The sequence below is a fragment of the Sinocyclocheilus rhinocerous genome, unplaced genomic scaffold (assembly GCF_001515625.1).
Source record: "Sinocyclocheilus rhinocerous isolate Xijiao unplaced genomic scaffold, SAMN03320098_v1.1 scaffold541, whole genome shotgun sequence".
Classification (NCBI taxonomy): domain Eukaryota; kingdom Metazoa; phylum Chordata; class Actinopteri; order Cypriniformes; family Cyprinidae; genus Sinocyclocheilus; species Sinocyclocheilus rhinocerous.
The window spans coordinates 2821925-2841583 of NW_015658519.1; the positions used below are offsets into that span (position 1 = coordinate 2821925).

The 19659-nt window shown below is 36.6% G+C and overlaps 2 protein-coding genes across 3 annotated transcripts in view; one reads left to right on the forward strand and one right to left on the reverse strand.

Moving 5' to 3' along the window:
* The window catches only part of LOC107722650 (protein Niban-like), a 39613-nt gene extending 30784 nt beyond the window's left edge, over window positions 1-8829 (reverse strand). Inside the window, exon 1 of the mRNA XM_016531108.1 lies at window positions 8643-8829. Coding sequence (XP_016386594.1) covers window positions 8643-8697 — 55 coding nt within the window. The 5' untranslated portion in view covers window positions 8698-8829. The remainder of the gene's footprint in view (window positions 1-8642) is intronic.
* A 3632-nt stretch (window positions 8830-12461) lies between these two features.
* LOC107722635 (E3 ubiquitin-protein ligase RING2-like) lies at window positions 12462-17907 on the forward strand. 2 transcript variants are annotated; one of them, XM_016531087.1, is made up of 7 exons: window positions 12462-12528; window positions 13338-13448; window positions 13614-13774; window positions 15059-15274; window positions 15551-15823; window positions 15947-16118; window positions 16909-17907. In XM_016531087.1, exons 2-7 carry the CDS (start codon window positions 13362-13364, stop codon window positions 17008-17010), a joined length of 1011 nt encoding a protein of 336 aa, XP_016386573.1. In that variant the 5' UTR covers window positions 12462-12528; window positions 13338-13361; the 3' UTR covers window positions 17011-17907. The 2 variants fall into 2 exon arrangements, with proteins under 2 accessions (XP_016386573.1, XP_016386574.1); XM_016531088.1 differs by having other exon boundaries at window positions 12528-12608.
* Window positions 17908-19659: the final 1752 nt, after the last annotated feature.

The following is a 19659-nucleotide window of genomic DNA, read 5'->3' on the forward strand; positions in this document are numbered from 1 at the left end:
TTTACTGTCTTGTTTTACTGCACTTTACAATGTTTTACTGGCGACACCACTTGTTTAACTCTTAGTGATGTTGAGTTATAAGTCCAGTGGTTTGGATGGCCAGCTGAGAAGGGCCTGCTTTTCCCATCACCTCTTGGTCTGCAGAAGAAATCTGTAGCCTGAAACGCCCAACGAGGGAGACAGGCAGCTCCATAACTAACATATCAGATAGGAATGCTCTCTTTCCCTCTCTCCGTTGTCCCTCCAGTCCAAACTGAAAAATAGCATGTGGTTCAGCAAATGTGAAGTTTATGGAGGAGCTACATTATTCTGTCAGTGTGGGCTTATGAGGGAGGTTGTTTTGATCCTAAATAGTTTGAAATCCAAAATGTAATGTGGCAAGCTGATCACTCAAGTAATACATACAAGTCTGAGGCCACACTGAAAATCCGGGATACAAAATCTGATTTAAACACGGAATGTATGAAGCATTAGGATTCTGATGTAAAATGAAGAAAAAATATTTATCTAAACAAATTTGTGACACTGGTCTTGTGAACTTCATTGTACAGACAGTCAGATGTTCTTCCGCTGAAGTTCAAGATGTTCTTTGATCTTCTCAAATCATGCTGTACAACATGATCATCAAGTTTTAAACAAACTTGTGGAGTTCACGCAGCTTGAGTCCTGCTGTCATTAAAGCAAACAGGAGACAAAAATTCTCCTATTTACTCAAATTGTTATGCTGATAATATAATTTTTAATTTTGGACTGAGGTGGTCCTCCAACATCTGACACCATGGATCATTCTGTTACGTAACTCCCACAAGCCAAAGATGAGATACTGAAAGGCTGAGAAGCAGCTTTCCAACATTACAGTCAGTTCAGGATAAGGCATGATAGAGTGACACATATGTCAGTGTGTGACTAGAATCACGAAATTAATCTGTGAGGGTGTGGGTCAGAGGCTTAAACTGCCTCTCAGCGTTGAGCTGTTCTTCTCTGGAGGTTTGGGATGAGGTCCCGGAATGAAGCTCTCTTTCATCCCATGCCTTTAGAATCAAACTGATTCACTGACTGATACTCCTCCCAACAGCAGAAACACACCCAGAGACACATTTTTCAAAACCTCTTAAACCTCTTGTCCCACTCTGTATGTGCTATTTATGATTTTCACCTGGTGGATGAAAACACTCTTTTAGATTTACACTGAAGGAGGGACCTCAGCCAAAATGCCATAAAGATGTGGGTGGGCTCTTTGGACTTATAAGTAACCACTAATAAGAAGACCAATAAGTAAACACTTGCAACATCCTAGCAAACACCCAGAACACCCTAACAAACAACTAACTTACCCTAGCTATGCCCTAGTAACACCCTAGCTAACACCCTAAAAACACATAGAACGCCCTAGCAACCACTTAAAACACCTTGCCATCCACCTGGTAAACACTCTTAAAACCACATAAAACACCTTACCAACCACCTAGCAACACCCAGAACAACCAGAGCCACCACCTAAAAAGTTAACACCACCCAAGTAAACATTATAAAGCTGGGACACTCCAAGCTGACTTCAAAGAACTAGCGGCGACGAAAGCCGACGGTGTTGTCGCCTCGCGTCGGCAGCATCGGACCAAAAAGCAGTGCTTGAACACACCGAACAGACTACAGCCAACTGCAAACTAACACGTGCATTCGTGAGAGGAATTAGCTGTCTATATCAGCAGCTATCAATAGTATATATTCGCCATTCAAAAGGAGAAAGTGAAATAAAGATATATGAGATATATGCAGATATACGAAACATAAACAAAGCAGCGCTTGCTTACCATTTTGAATATTAGTTGTGTTGTTAACTTTCTTAATTTTAAGCGGCTCATGTTGTTATGAAAACATTCTCATATTGGAATGCTTGGGGAAGATCATGTAACATTAGAACAGCCTTCTATCTGTGCTGCCTTCATTTACGTGCTTGTTTTTATCACTTTTGCTTTAATTCTCGGGCACTGACTCGTTCGCCAAACTGGACAGCCAATCAGAGTTCTCACTCACGTCGACGGTCCCGAGTGCCCCGACACCGATTCAACATGTTGAATCGAGCAAACTTCCGCCGACGTGAGCCCGACGAGAGCTGACGAGTGGAACACACCAAACAAACTAGACGCCGACCATCAACTTATTCATGTGTCCCGGGCTATAAAGACCACCTAAATCTCCCTAGTAACCACCTAGAACACCTTACCAACCACCTAGCAACACCCTAGCAAGCACCCTAAAAACCACATAAAACACCCTAGCAACCATCTAGCAAACACCCAGAACAACCAGGGCAACCACCTAAAACACCTAGTAAACATTATATAGAGACTAGGAATGGGTGATATACCAGTAGACATGATTAACCAGTATAAATTTGTCAACCGGTAGAGATTTTGAACTATTGTCTCTATTGCGGTTACATGCTCATGTGATGTTGCGGTGCTATTTTGTTATGAAACCGTAACGTTTGCACAGGTTTTTAAGCATTGCGGTTTAAAAACAAGTGATTTTAAGCCATTAAAATGCATTCAGCAGCGAAAGAGAACTCATTTTGCTATATGCTTGAGTTTTTTTGTTTGTTTTTTCATTTAGGCTAGTATTAGTCTTTTGTGATATTGACACTGGTGACAAGGATTATGAAATTTCTATGGAATCAAAAAAAATGTATATCATAAAGACCTTATTTAAAGCAAAAATAACTATATTGTGATATATCGTTACTGTGAAATAAAATTACATATAAGATGATCTTATATAGTGATATAAGATTTTGGTCATATCGCCCACCCCTAATAGAGACCACCTAAAACACCATAGCAACCACCTAAAACACCTTACCAACCACCTAGCAACACCCTAGCAAACCACATAAAGCATCCTAGCAACCATCTAGCAAACAACCAGGGCAGCCACCTAAAACACCACCCAAGCAAACACACTAAAAACCACATAAAACACCCTAGCAACCACCTAGAACACTTTACCAACCACCTACACACAAGTAAACACCATTAACCTTTGAACACACTAAAAACCACTTCGCAATCACTTGAAAACCCCTAGAAACAGCAAAGCAATGCATTAAAAAATCACTCCAAGCAACCACCAAGCAACCCCTTACCAAAAAGAAGTATACTTCAAGTTTATTTTATTAAGTATACTTAAGTAAAGTTCAAGTATATTTTTAAGTATACTTTATGTAGAAAGTATACAAATATCAGTGTACTAGTAGTATACTTGTAAGTGTACTATTTCAGTACTCCTTGGGACTAAATTGGCCCACTTTCTAGTTTCTGTACAGAAGATATGTACTAGCGCCCCCTACCGTATAACAATGAATACATGGATTCTAGGAGCACAAGTATAGCTCAAATATATTTAGACTTTTTCTAATATGTCAAGTATACTTAAATTTAATTTTAAGTATATTTCTGTGAAGTACATAAAGCCCATTTCTGAGAAGTACATAAAAAGTAGACTAAAAGTATACTTTCCTATTTTTAGTTTAAAAGAAGTATACTAATAGCACAATTGAATAAACTTCTTTTTCGTAAGGGACACTATAGCAAACACATAGAACATCTTAAAAAATCTCTAAAACACCCTAGCAATCACCTAGAAACAGTCTAGTAATCACCCAAAACCACCCTAGCAAACACTTGAAACCCATTAGTAACCACATAGCAACATTATGTGGTTGAAAACCACCATGACAGCAACTTTTCACAAGAACGCACCATTGACTTTTGAAGCAAATCTGGTGTTTACTGGTGGAATCTATTTATTTCCTTTAAATTAAACAAATCTTGGCAGGTTCTTGTAGCTCATTTGTGAGGAACGTTCTACAGTGTGTGATAGGAATGCGTTCTAATAGAGAGCGATAAGGCAATCTGCATGTCTTCAAGGTGTTTGGACATATTTGTAATCAAAAGGGGAAATGCTCGGAAAAAATGTTAACCTTCACCATATGGAAAGGGTGAAAAGTGAATGTGTCTGTCATGGTAATCCCTACACATCTTCCTCCCACATGGTGAGCAAATGACAGCGTGAACAACCATGACCGTTCCCCCTAGAGCCCCACTGCCAGCTTTAAATGGAGGGCAAAGTGGCAAAGAACATATGACGTGAAGCTCAGTTAGAAGTCATAACGGCATGTTTCATTCAAGTGCTCAAACAACAGCATCAGGAAAGTGGATCCAGATTTGCACAATTATGTTCTAATACCAGTTGCTGGCATTAAAAAGGTAAGAGGACAAGGAACAGAGAATGATTGTGTCATCTGATTCCTTTCAGAGGAATTTGCCCAAGTTGAATAGGACACCTCAGCAAGGTGCCATAATACCTCAGTGGGCACAGATGGCGGCTTAAAACTGTGCTGAGACCATCAGAACACAAGATATGCTTGAGGTAGTGCCGTCAATGAACAGCATGATTTATGTACACTTTTAATCTTCTTCTGACCTAGTCAGCTTCAAAATAAGAATTTTATTTGAAAATAATCTGAATATCAGTTAATATGATGACTAAACAGCAACACAAACTGGATTCCAACTGCATGTCATCAGCATTTATTAATCTGTTAATCTGGTGAACATAAGTCACAGTTCACAAACACTCTCAAGTCTTAAAGGGGTCATATAATGCGATTTCAAATTTTCCTTTCTCTTTGGGTACTGTGCTAAATCTGTTTAGTACTAATGAATTAACCTTTTATTATGGGATGTCATTCTTAATGTTATCAGGATGCCATTCTAAATGTAAAATTACCTGGACAAACAAAATGATGCACTGACTTGAAGTACATGATTATGCACCTGCAAAAATAACTATACATGTATTAAATAATATAATAATAAATAATAAAAACAGTGAAAGTACTGTATGCTTTGCAAGTTTATTTCTGCCACAGAACAAAAATATAAAAAAATGCATTTGTGACTTTCTAATTTTGAGTTTAATTCTGTGTTTTTTTTATTCACAGTTGTGAGTTTATATCTCAGAATTTAGACTTTTTCTTCTCAGAATTGCAAGCTTATCTCACAAGTGAATTTGTTTTTTCTCAGAATTGCCAGTTTAAATCTCACCATTTCTCAAAATTCTGTTTATATCTCACAATTGTAACTTTTTATTGTAATCCTGAATTTATATCTTGCTTGTTTTTTTTGTTTTGTTTCCATCATGGAATAAAAAAAAATAAAAAGAGAATTGCGACTTTTTATCTCATAATTCTGACTTTTTTCTCACAGTTTGTGAGTTTATGCCTTACATTCCTGGCTTTTCTTTTCATTATTGCAAGTTTATATCTCGCAATTGTGAGATCTGACTTTTTTTTCTCAATTCTCGCAATTCTGAGTTAATTCTTAGTTTATATCTCGCAAATCAGTTTTTCTCCTCGCAATTCCTAGCTTATATCTCAAAATTCAAAACTTTTGTTACTCAGACTTGTGACATATAAACTAAGAATTAAAGGGGTCATATGACGTTGCTAAAAAAGAACATTATTTTGTGTATTTGGTGTAATGAAATGTGTTTATCGTGAAATGCGTTGCACACACCTGAATATTTGGTTTGAGCTGTTCTGGAACAGTGTTGTAAATACAACTTAACCACTGATTTCTAGTCGTGTCCTCTTTTGGAAGGCCAAACAAAGTAGTTTCGCTTTCACAACGAAACACACAGCGTCTTCACGACATGGCGGCGGCGGCAATAATACTACAGCAAAAATCAAACTTTCTTTGCGTGAACATTTGGGCGATGTTATGCAAATCTTCTCACACAGTGACGTAAACGTGGGGGCGTGTTTAAACGAGGCGTTTTAGGAGGGCGTGGACCAGTCTTAACTTTTATAAAGAATATCTCTTTGGGTTTGAGACTTTAGTCTTTGCAACTTTAGGGATCTTATCTATTCATGAACAGCTTGTAACACTCCAAAGAGAAAGGAAAACTTGAAATCGCATCATATGACCCCTTTAACTTTTTTATGTGACAGTGGAAATAAACTTATATATCTCATAAACTTTGGCCTTCACAGTTGTGCTAAGCAGCATATGGGTCACTTTATAGCATATGAAGGAGAGTCCAGAGCACATCAGGCCCCTCTCAGCTAAATCAAACCTAGTTAGTGCCAAAAACCCATGACATCATTTAGGAGTTTAGCAGAAGAGGGAGTGGTGAATATCGCATCATAATTAAGGACACATTCTGTGCAGCTTTTATATGCTGGAGCTGTTTAGATTTTTACCATCTGTTACGTCAGCCCACACCCCTCTTCTGCTTTATGTCTATTCTTTATGTTTTTGTCTACATGGTGACTGTTTAATGGCATGTAATTAACTGTTATGGGACAAAAAAACAAATGTAATCAAACATGCAGCTTTCTAAGGACAGCACAAACCCTGGAGTGATCTGAGTCCTCATTTAACCTGCGTGTGTATACATTGGACAGCACTGAGCAAATACATGCCAGGGCCCCCAAAAAAAAAAGCCAAGAGGACGTGGCAAATAACTTGAGTTTTTGGAGCACAAGGGCGGTATTCACTCCAAGACTGAAGCTCTTTCTGTTTCAGTTTATAACCCAGACTCTTATTCTGCTAATAGTTTACCAGCTGAACCACACGAATGTGATGTCACAATGTCAGCTATTATAATTAGTGTGTCATTCTCATAATATAATACAATTTATCAGTCCACCTGTATTAGGCATCCTTAATATCACTGCAACTGGGGGCATTAGAATTCCTATAACTACTATGTGCAATTTATTAAATTACACTCCCATGAAACGCACTTTTCTTATAAACCAATGCTCCTATGCAAGTACTTTAACATATGCAGAATTTAGGCAATACAACCTTTTTATCCAGCATTTGTATTACTTTAAGTCAACAAACAAATGGGAGTAAAATTTCAGCTGAAAAGACTGAACAATAAAGAGAAGTGAATGTTGGAATGAGTTTCCACTCTGGTCCAATACTTCCTGTTCATTGCTGGCCAGATGAAATAAGAGCAAAACAATCCCCATTATGCAGGAACAGCTGTGTTCCCCATCAGGGGAAGGAAACCCATTCTCTGCAGTATATGCGCTCAGAATGTGTGACATTCCAGTGAAATCACATTCAAGCTTTAGTGCATTCACAAAGGCAGTATATCAGAGGTTCTGAGAGTGCTGCAAAAGAGCGGTGGAATGCATAACTGAATATGTAAACCTTTGGGGAAAAAAAAGGAAATTGTGCTAATACTTTAATTGCGGTCTCCATGTTACACACATTAGAAGGTGTAACTTTATATTAGCTGTTTTTAACTACAATACTTAATTGTTAGGTACAATGTGTTTATTGTGTTCATGCTATATTGCAAAAAACTTTTGATGCTATTGAGGTGGGATACAGGTAAGGTTAGGGACAGGTATCATGTATGGTTACCCAAGATGTGGATGAGTTTTTTTCTTCATTGGAACAGATTTGGAGAAATTTAGCATTGCATCACTTGCTCACCAATGGATCCTAGTGAATGGGTGCCGTCAGAATAAGAGTCCAAACAGCTGATAAAAACATCACAATAATCCACAAGTAATCCACATGACTCCAGTCCATCAATTAACGTTTTGTGAAGAGAAAAACTGCATTTTTATAAGAAACAAATCATACAAACAAACAAAATTGTTTTAACTCGAAACCATCGCTTCTGGCCAAAATACATGCCCATAACTCCCCAATGAAAAAGTCCATCTGTTGTCTTCTCACATCAAAATCCACCAACTTTTTCACTTGAGAAAGTAATATTATGGCTAGAGGACTATATTTAGCCAGATGCAACAGTTTGATATTAAAATATTAAAGATGTTAATGATGGATTTGTTTATTACAAGCATGCAGCTTTTCTCCTCACAAGATTTTGGATGTCTGGAGACAGTTTAAATCAGCTGTTTGGACTCTAATTCTGATGGCACCCATTCACTGCAGAGGATCCACTGATAAACAAGTGATGTAATGCAAAATTTCTCCAATTCCTTCCAAAGAAACAAACTCGTCTACATCTTGGATTTCCTGAGGGTGAGCAAATTTTCAGGAACTGTACATTTTTGGATGAATTATTGCTAGCCTCATTACAACAAGGTCCACAAAATAATAATAAAGTGCATTTTATTACTCAGTATTTATGTACAGTACATGCACAGCAGAGTCATAATTGTAGCTTAAGTGACATGGAGCTATTGCATGATATTGAGCTGTGGGTTAAATGATGATAGGTGGGGTTACAGGTGTGGTGGGAGTTTGGGTGGGTGTGCACTCTGTATCAAACTGTATAACAAGCTGGTGACATTTCCTGCACTCACACGCATGTCTGATGTGTTTTAATAAAGTTATTATTAGTTAAGGTTGTTTTTGGAATTCAATTGCCTACAATAACTGATAGGCTATAATGATAGATTAATTTAGTGTTTAGACGCTGAATTTTACTTTAAAAAAAAGAATGCAGGAAATTTGGAGAAAAGAAAAAAAGAAGAGTAGCTACACGAGAAAAAGCCCCATTTAATTATAGGCTATTTCAACATTAGACATAAGAAAGCTGCAACCGTTATGTCCAAAGACTTTCTAGTAGCTGGATGGAAACCCGTTTACCTCGTATGTAGCTTATTTTACTCTCGTCCAACAGACTGGATGAGGATGCTCCCATTGTGCAGCGTGGTTCGTCGCGGCGGTCCCGAGCGGAGGATTTTTCCCGTTAGTCCGATCCGGTTTTGAAGCGCAGCGCCTAGTTTGACTGTCAGATAATGACGAGCTCAAATAAACTGTGACTCAAGCATCTCAAACTTCCTCAAACTGCAGCAGCGCCGCCCGCTTATCCTCTCAGCTCTGTCAACATCCGAAGCTCTGGCCATTTTATACAGCATTGTTTTCACGCTTTGTTTGTTTGTTTGTTTGTTTATTGATGTATTTGCAAATATTTTCAATATATCTCAAACACCTCTTTGTATTTTACCGCGAAAAAAAAAAGGTATTTTGGAAAAAAATTTGAAAAACAGTATAGGCCTATTAACCGTTTGGTAAGATATGGCATAAAATGGTTCATTCGAAAAATATTAGAATGTGCAAAAGGAAGAAAATAAACATGGGGCACGTCCTCCGGTTGGAATTAGCTACTCATAATTAAAAATAAAAAAATAGCAAGATGTGCGCAAAGAAGACGCAAAGTTTTTTACACATGTATTTTGTGTGTTGTTATTCTAAGTGAATCCTATTCATTAATTAAGAAAGAAAGAAAAGAAAGAAAGTTATAAAGGAATGTGTTATCCGAAAGGCTTTTGTCATTACTCTACTCCCCCCTAGAGTCCCTTTTGGTGTTACTCTCATAGGTTATGCACAAAAATGCTAATATATTCTGCTAAATATTAAAGTAAATAAAGTGCTAAAAATTAAATATGCTATACTAAGTTATAATTATGAAATAATTATGTGATAAAAAAAACTTGTAAATTTGGTCAATTATGACTTACCTAAACAGTGTTGTCTTATGTGGCGGTTTTCATACACAAAACACACAGCAGAACACCATGGAATCACGGTCACCAGACATAAAGAAATAAGGGAAAAAGAAAACATTCTTAGAAATATTGATAAATGTAAAGCAATATTGAATTCCTGGCTACAAAGGGATATAACAATTTTCGGTAGGGTTTTACTATTCAAGATGGAGAGTATCAAGAGCTGCCCTGCCTTTTCATTAGAAATTTCAGATAACATGATCAAATTATTAAACAAGATAAATTTCAATTTTATTTGGAAAGATAAATGCCATTACATTAGAAAAGCTGACATGATTAAGAGAGCCTATTGAAGATGGTGGCATGAATGTCATATTTTTCTGTGATGAATGGTGTATTAAAACTGAAATGGCTGAAGTCCTTTGTTTGTCACAAAGATTCTTTTTGGTTTAGCATCCCGAATGCAATTTTTCAAAAGATTGATTTTCTGTTGCGTTGTGACTCTATGATTTATACAAATTACCTGTAAAATTATCTGATTTCCACCAGCAAGTTCTTCGGTACTGGAACCTACACTGTAAAAAATGATTGTGATTTTAACAGTAAAAGACTGTAAAAAATTATACAGTACAAACCTCTTAATTGGTTAACAGTAAGTTTCCATAATATATTCGGTGAATAAATGTAATTACATTCAACGTAATTTTACAGTAAAATACTGTTAAAAGGTTTTTGGAAGTGAAAAAGAAAAAAGTCATTGTATAATTTACAGTGAAAAACCGTAAATTGACACTCCCAGAATTCCCTGCATGACACTTCATAGTTTGTTTTTTTGTTGAAATAATCTTATCAGTTGTGTACATTAGGGTTTAATCTTACATCTAATGTTGTTAAATTAATGTTTATTGCATTATTTCAGTATCATGTGTGTCACCATGATGGGGTTTAGTGTTATTGTGAATGACACTGTGCACCTTCTATATATAAGTATTGTTCTCCTCAGCTCGTAGAAAAGCTGTTTGTGATGAGCTTTTGTTCATCATGTGATTTTCACATCACCACCAGTTTTTGGTGGTTATTAGTGCATTACAATGGTTCAGTTTAAACACAACTTTACACCATATAATACACCTTTGTGGAATAACAGATATATTCTGAGTAATAGGAAATCATTGTTTTTAGGTACTTGGATGGAAAAAGGTATATGGGCAGTAAGTCATTTGATGGATAATTTTGGTAATTTGTTATATTACAATGACTTCTGTGATAAATTTAGTTTCAAGTGCCCAAATAGAGAATACAATAAAGTGATAAAAGCCATCCCAGCACCCCTGAAAACAAGGATTCAACAGTTCGTAATGTACTCTAACTCTCAATTAGAGTATTAATTTAAGGAATTAATTTAAATAGCAAACAGTTTATTAGAAATGTGTTATCTAAACAGTATTATCCTAATCAACTGAAAAGAAAATATGTTCTGCAAGACTTCAGTGAGGATGAGGCGAAAAAAATATAAGGAAGCGATATTTATCATACCCAATTCTTCCCAAGGCCAAAGAAGTGACATTTAAAATCTTAAACGACATTTATCCATTCAATTGCTTTTTACATGAGAGATTTAATTGGGAAAACAATTCATGTGGATTTTGTGAGAAAGGCATTGAAACGGTAGAACATATTTTCTTTCAGTGTGAATTTGTACATGAATTTTGGCTTTCATTTCAAAGTTGGATACAATCAAAAAGATATATCGCTGCATCCTTTGAATGTGACCTCAATTAAAGTTGTGTGTTTATAAATGATAAAAATGTAGAATTTTTGCTAAATAACCTGATTGTGTTTGGCAAACACTTTATCCACAGATGTAAGTATTTAAAAGTTAAACCCCATTTCATTGGATGGAAGAATGATTTGAAGTTATTTGCAAAATCCCTTCAATGGATGATGGACAGAAATGCCCTGAAACTTCTTTCTACTTTGGACTTGTATAGCCTGTGTTATTAGATTAAGACCCTTAGCCTTTTTTTCTTCTTTGTGTTGTTCTGTTTTTCTTTAAATGCTGTATCAACACGAAAATGATTTGTGATTGTTAAAATATGCCTTAAATGTTTGCATTTGAATAATGTTTATAAAAATTTTAAAAAAGAACACCATGGAGATGAAATCACATAATTATGAACAAATTGACTCATAATGTAAGCTCCTCACTTCATAATTATCACTTAGTATATCATATTAAAATTTTTGTCATACATTTTTTGACTGGTAATTAGGCCCTATATTTTTATGCCATACATCATATGACTTTTAATTATTTTAACTGTGACTTAATATCTCATAATTTTAAATTAGCATCTAGTATATATATATATATATATATATATATATGCATTTAAATACATTCAATTTTTTAAATATATTTCATGTATATTATTATGAAAGTGTACTCAAAATGTGTTTTACAATATTTATTAATTTAAAAACAGGTATAAAAAAGTGTGACCTCATCTAACAGCTATGATCTTTCTGTGGGAGATTTGTAATGGCAGTAATGAATGATCACTTTAATTCTGTGATGACGTGAGTCAGGGACACCACACTGTTCAAGCAGACAGACAGCTCAAATAAGCTTTATTGCCCTCTTTATTTCTCTCTTTATGTCAAAATGATTATTTATCAAAACTTTCTTCTGGGATGATCACGTTAAACATCAAACAGGTCGCTAGTCCATCAGAAGTGCTAGCATAGAATTACTTAAAATTACTAAGGCTATGTTTTTCCACTTTTTAAAAATATTATCATACATATATTAACTTGTAACAATTAAATTGCAATTAAATTTATAAAGGAAAAGGAACTGTGTGCTACATGTCATTTTGCACACATAAGTGTTAAGTTTACAACTGACTCGCTTGTTCAAAAATAATACCACATTTCCCAGAGTTCATTTAGGTCCACTGAATCCGCCATATTGAGCGCAGCAGAACGCGCTGGCAGGGAGAGAGTGTTCATAACATTGAGATGTAAGTATGTAAACAGCTGCGTTTTTGCGGAAATATGTGCTTTCCGGTTGTCGATGTTGATGTTTTCATTAGCGCAAAAGGTATAATATGTCACAATGTTGTCGACAATGTCTTCGTAATTGATTTAATGGAGCCTGTAAATACACCATCTGGATTAGCAGAAATAGTTAGCAGTTAGCTCTACGTTTTCATGACAGCGTAGGAGATAAAACCTTTCCGTCTTATTTTTTTCTCTCCCGTTTATTTTGTTTTAAGGTTTTTAATATCTGTCGGTTGCTGGAGAGCAGGCATAGTCATGCAATAGACACTTGGTACGTGTAGGCAGATGCTTTCTGTATTCATTGACACAAAGAGTTAGAAGTGCCTTCTGGAGCTAATTTTAGCCTGCTAGCTTTGTGACTGCAGGGTTAGACGGATAAATCGCTTATTATATCATATTGATCTTAAAAAATAAACTAAAACTGCTGAGCGGATGATTATTTAAACGGGGATAGAGTTTAGTGGACAAAATAACGTGGCATCTTTCAGTTTAAACCAGCGTCAACAGACCATAACATTCCTCAGATGTCAGTTGTCAGAGATGATCATAATGAACCTGACTCTGTTGTCCTTGTCCTAATCAATGATATTTGAAAATTAAGTTTTGTGTAAAAAATACAAAATATTAAATCATGTATGACTTTTGATTTCAAACGCAATTATTGTTTTGTTTTGATTTAGTATCTCACCGAAACCTGTAGCTCTTAGAAGATTCTGATATTAGTTCCTGCACATCATGTCAATATTTTTCTTTGGCTGTTTTTCCTCAGAGGTGAAGGACACAGTGTATAAAGATGACACAAATGATCCAGACGAATGGGGTTCAACCCCTCAGTAAGACCTGGGAGCTTAGTCTCTATGAATTACAGAGAACTCCACAGGTAAGAAAATTAATTCACCAGTTATTGTGCACAGTTGGTACGTTCAGGTTTTTCCAAGTGTCAGAATGACTGTATCTTAGTGAAACCCTGTCAAGAGATGGTTTTGGGATATGTAGTTTAGTTTTCGATCCTCAATGAAGCTTCTCTGGTGTTGTGCTCCTCTAGGAGGCCATCACGGATGGTCTGGAGATCGCTGTGTCCCCGCGCAGTTTGCACAGTGAGCTGATGTGTCCCATCTGCCTGGACATGCTGAAGAACACCATGACTACCAAGGAGTGCCTGCACCGCTTCTGTGCCGACTGCATCATCACTGCGCTCAGATCGGGGTGGGTTTGTGTTATATGTAGGGTTTATGTATTCAGATTTACATTATACTGTACATTTTATTTCACACGTGAAAAATACATGATCGTATCACTGGATTGTTTTATGTGAGTGTTTTCCATGTGTTGTATTAAAGCTGCAGTCCGCAACTTTTTTTTTGTTAAAATGATCCAAAATAATTGTTTTAGCAAGTACATAACCAGCCAGCGTTCAAAACTGTCGTTTTATTTTAGCCTGAATAATGTTTTCTAATTTGAGCGGTACTGGTAGGAATTTGCGGGAAATTCGAGAATGCCGCCGCATCATTACGTCACGTCTGTAAACATAAACAAGTTGTCCCGGCTAGTAGGTTATATCGCATGTGAAGATACTGCAAGTGGCGGATTGTTTATAGCCTTTTCTCACAGCAGCTGGAATAATTAAACTTGTCATTTTGATGGCGGCTTGTAATCCAGAAAGGATTAGGTTTATGAAACACGTGTAAGTGACTGAAATTAGATTATATTCCAGTTTTAAATGTGCATCTGTTTGCAGATAGTCTACGTGGGATTACACAAGTTTTGCATTTTAAAGGGGTCATATGATGCTTTTTTAAAAGATCATTATTTTCTATTAGAACGAGCCGTTTTAGGGGGGCGTGGCAGAGTCTTGACTTTGATAAAGAATATCTCTTTGGTTTTGAGACTTTAGTGTTTGCAACTTCAGGGATCTTATCTATGCACAATCAGCTTGTAACACTCCAAAGAGAAAGGAAAACTTGAAATCGCATCATATGACCCCTTTAAAGAAAACCAGTTCTAAGGAAGAATAATTCGCTTTTTGGGTTAAACAAATTTCTTTATATGAAATTCGAATGGTATGACAATTAGACTGTACAGAAATTGAAATCTTCATGTAACGCTAATACACACTACATACACGTAGTCACGCAATGCTGATGTTGTTAACATTAACAATTTGAGAACAAAGTATGACGATAATAATAATTTGCCCGATTTGATGTGATATGAGCTAACCGATCGTTAGATTTAATTACCAATGGTAGCGCGATTTATTGTAATGCTTTTTTCCTTAGTTGGTCAGAACAAAAGTGGCAGACTTTTCATACTCCACCCACTCTCTCCCACTTCGCTTCCTGTCATCTCTATACTGTCCTATAATAATAAAGGCAAAAAAAATTACATTTTTAATTAAATTAAATCTTTATCTTAATCTTTTTTTTCACCCCCTAATTTGAGAAGTTTAATTTCAGTTCCATGCCAATTTTAAACTTTTCTGCTTCACAGGAATAAGGAGTGTCCAACATGCAGGAAGAAGCTGGTGTCTAAGCGCTCCCTCCGTCCAGACCCTAACTTTGACGCCCTGATCAGTAAGATCTACCCCAGCAGAGATGAGTACGAAGCCCACCAGGAGAGAGTGTTGGCCCGCATCAGCAAGCACAACAACCAACTGGCGCTGAGTCACAGTATTGAGGAGGGCTTAAAAATCCAGGCCATGAACAGGTTAGATGTCTGATATTAATCCATGTGGGAAAAAATGTTCTCTCATATTTATGTTTGTGAATTCTTATTTAAATTTTAGTTGTCATGTTTATCTCTTATCTATGGCTGTCATGTGCTGAAATCAGTTGCAACTTGACAGGATATTAAATATTACGTTTTTACTCTATTGTAAGACATCTTTCTTTTTTCATTTTTGTGGCCAGAATGTTAATTTTGCTGTTTTTTGTTTTGTTTTGTTACTTTGTTCCCACCGTTCCACCACCGGGGATGCTGTAGACTGCAGCGGGGGAAGAAGCACCAAATTGAAAATGGCAGCGGGGCAGAGGACAATGGGGACAGTTCACATTGCAGCAATGCATCAGTGCACAGTAACCAAGAGGCCGGACCCAGCATCAAACGAACCAAAACCTCCGACGATTCGGGACTGGACATGGACAATGCCACAGAGAATGGAGGAGGAGACATGGCACTGGACGGGGCCAGCGAGATTGAGCTGGTGTTCCGCCCTCACCCGACGCTGATGGAGAAAGAAGACGCCGCGCAGACAAGGTGAGCCAGTTCTGTTTTCATTAGTTTTGCTTAACTAATTTATCATCATTTTAGCTATATGCTTTAAACAAGTTTCATTTTTTTTAAATTTAGTCTAAATTTAAATGTGGAATTTGTTATCAGGTACATTAAGACTTCGGGGAACGCCACAGTGGACCACCTCTCCAAATACTTGGCTGTCAGATTGGCTTTGGAGGAAATGCGCAAGAACGGAGAGGCAAGCCCCATCAACGTAGAGGCAGCCAGCGAAAAACAGTACACCATCTACATCCCTACAGCAAACAACCAGTTCACAGTAAGTTTGGTGCCACTTCATCTAGGGCTGCACAATATGGTCAAACAATCATATTCTATCATTTGGACAAGGATTGCGATATGATAAATATTTAACATCTCATACTTCTACTTCGATGTCACATCAAATTCCCTTTCAAAGAAAGTCTGTTCACTCGGCGGCCATATTTGCAACACCTCCAGGCAGCTCAAACAAGACCAAGTCCTATCTAAATGAATGGGGGAATCTTGAAATCTGCTTGCTGAAGTCACAATTAAATTACATATTTCAAATCAGCAACAAACTGTGAAATGAACTGCCCCATGAATGTTGTTTCTTATGCTCAAATAGCGTTAAAAAAGCGTATTTTTCAGGCTAGACAAGCCAATGCACATGCGCAATTAGAACACGCTTATGACTGTGCATGCGCATTGGCTGGTCTAGCCTCAGGTTTCTATGGGAACTGGAGCTTCTAACAGCCGCTGCAGTGATGCAATGACTTTACCAATCAGCGATTGGCTCTTTCATTTAGAAAGCGGGACTATTCCGCCATATTGTGCGTTGCAGTTTCACCCATTCATAAGTGTATAAGTGAACCGTCATTGTATTTCTATAGTCTTTGGTCACACCAATTTCAACCAAGCTTCATCAAGCTTGTCAATTTTGCATTGCTTTCAAGCCATAAATGCTTAGATCACTTGTCAAAAGAAGGAAAACTAAAGTTGTGACATCACATAAACTAAAACTCCTATTCTTATAAACTGTCAAACATGCTTTTCTTCAATATGACAGTGTCCATTTTCCCTCACAGGTCTTGAATGGCTCTTTCTCTCTGGAGCTGGTGAGCGAGAAGTACTGGAAAGTCAACAAGCCCATGGAGTTGTACTTTGCCCCAACGAAGGAGCACAAATAAATCCAGTGAGACATGAGGGTCTGAGCTGACCCAGGACAGACTGATGGATCATCCTCTCTTCTCTCTCTCTGTTTCTTTCTGTCTTTCTCTCTCTGTTCCTCCTTATCTGGAGTATACTAGTCTCTGGAGCCCCAGCTCCTCAATAACTGGGGCTGCTATGATTTGGTTTTTTTATTGTCTTTTTGTATGGGAACGAGACCAGGGTTGATCATTGGGAATGGGGTGGGAGGGCCATGGAAGTCAAACCAGTGTGGATTCTTTTTTTTTCTCCCCCTTTCAGTTGACACAATCATTTCTTTTTTTTTTGAGTCAAGAGGACTCAGACGTTGCCTTCAACAAGCCAAAATTTTAGTCTACAAAATGGATAATGCATCCGTAACACCATGAGGAAATCACGCTGAGTGCTTCATGAGACTCTGTCAGAAGGTGGCTTTTGTAGCCAATGGTGCTGTCCTTTAATATCAGACTTGACCAATGATGTTCGCAGAGCTGTAAGAGATTTTAAGTGCATTTTCAGACACACCACTCCTGTAGCAGCAACATTCGTTCACTAACATGACTGCATCTTGCCACTGTGTACCAGTACAATGTGATGGCTTAGTTCACATGACGCTGTCATGTCACTAGTCTGTACTACTCTGTTGGATAACAGATGTTTCGGGGATTGTACATACCACTTTATAGAATAACTACCTGGAAAATGTATATTGTCACCATTGCTACAGTTATTACAGTACTGTTTCAAAAAACATAAGTTGTACATTTGGACCCAGTTTTTAATAGTTTCATAGATGCTTCATCTAAGACTTTTTAGAGCATGAAGTACTTTTAGTTTGACATCCTTGGCATTTGAGTTCAATGTTGTTGTTTGGAAAAAAAAAATGTATACAGCGTTCTTTGTTTGGAAAATAAATAAAAAATGTATGCAAATTCTGGTGTTGCACTTTGTGTCATGCCACACTGCTTTTTCAAAAAAGTAAAGTATAGTGGAGCAGCAACAACACAATTCCAGCAGATGGGGCTAGTGCTTCAGGTCATTTAAGGCTATGGCCAATAATACAATAGAAAAGTCAAGGAATATTATAATAATGGTTGTCATGGTGTAAAGACATACCACAGTCTAAATAAGTGATTAACTTAAAAACAAAAAAAAGTTTACAAATACTTTGTACTGTAAGAGACCCATTTTTTTATTTTGGCAAATACAATAAACTGATAATTATTTCATATTCTGAGTGGTAATCAATAAATGGCCAATAATACAATTTGATAAAATTGTCTAAAAAAAAAAAAACTAAAGGCAGAAATCAGTGAATTTAGGCATCACAACATTATAAAGTACAGCATGAAAATGGATATTAATTTTGAGATTTGCAAAGGATTACATTTTACCACTGTTTTATTAGGGTCTTAAAGATTAAGTGATGATAGAATAGGTAGTCTGAATGTAAAGATAGAGGAAATAAAAAATTACAATAGTTGTTTTATTGTAATACAATAATAGTTTTTATTGTGCTTTCGTTGATGAGCAAAAGAAAGAGAAAAAAAAACAATTAAAAATCTTACAGACCCCAAACTGTTGAATGTTATAGTGTATATCATGTATTTATATATATAAAAAATTGAATATTGGCCAATTACTGGTATGGTATCACAATATTGTGCAACCCTACTGTCAGTAATGACATAAACTTGCCTGTGAAATACATAATGTTTCTTTTATTTTTTATACCAGGATGTTACATATCAAGGTCTCACATTCATACTCGCCTGTACTCTCAGACAAAAAGGTACAAAGCTGTCACTTGGACCTTAAAGGTACATATTAGTACTTTACAGTTTTTCTGAATTGCTAAAACATTTCTTGAAACCATCCCTCATTTTCTCAAAACCTTAAAGACAAATCCAAATACTCAAACTAAATTCACGAAACCTCTGACTCTTCCATCAAAATCAAACAATCACTGCAAAACCATTTCACTTTCACTCAAAATCAAACGGTGCTCTCAGATCACACACACAAGTCAATAAAATAAACACTACTGAGCATTCATTAGACACTACAGAGAAAAATGGAGAACACAGCATCCAGAACATTACAAACAAAAGTATATTGTATTGAGTAAACACTTTTGCAATTCTGTAAAAAAGTATAGTAATTGCAACTGAGTAAGGTGAATATATTGTATAGGCCTACTGTATGTACTGCAAGAATAGTATTGTGCTGAATATTGAATAGTACTGAATGTTTGTATATATTCAGCACTTGGATACTGCAAAAATACTGCAGTCTAACTACAAAGGTCAAATAAAACTCTAAATGAATAGCATGTTACAGTACACTCAAATACTGTAAGTTGTGCAATTGTAAAATCAGGGTCAAGGAGAGATTCATTCTGTCTCAGCGTCATGTCCTTGTGCTTGGGTCCGACCTGAGGACTTTGTCCACATCACAAGTAATGCTGTCTTTCTTGCTTGACAGAGAAAAACCCTCTGGTGTGACAGATCCAGTCTTGATAACACTCTCTAAGCCTTACTCTTTCTCTCCTCATCCTCTTCCTCCTCATCCTCCACTTCTTACATGTACTCTTCCTCCTCTCCTTCTCAGATTGTTTCCATCTATTGTTCATATCATCATTCAGTCACCTG

Bases quoted from the DNA above. Each gene is read 5' to 3' on its own strand.
- LOC107722635 (XM_016531087.1), top strand. From the start codon at position 13,362: ATGACACAAATGATCCAGACGAATGGGGTTCAACCCCTCAGTAAGACC. The intron at 13,775-15,058 runs GTGGGTTTGTGT...TCTGCTTCACAG, and splicing joins ATCACTGCGCTCAGATCGGG to GAATAAGGAGTGTCCAACAT. The intron at 15,275-15,550 runs GTTAGATGTCTG...GGGATGCTGTAG, and splicing joins AAAATCCAGGCCATGAACAG to ACTGCAGCGGGGGAAGAAGC.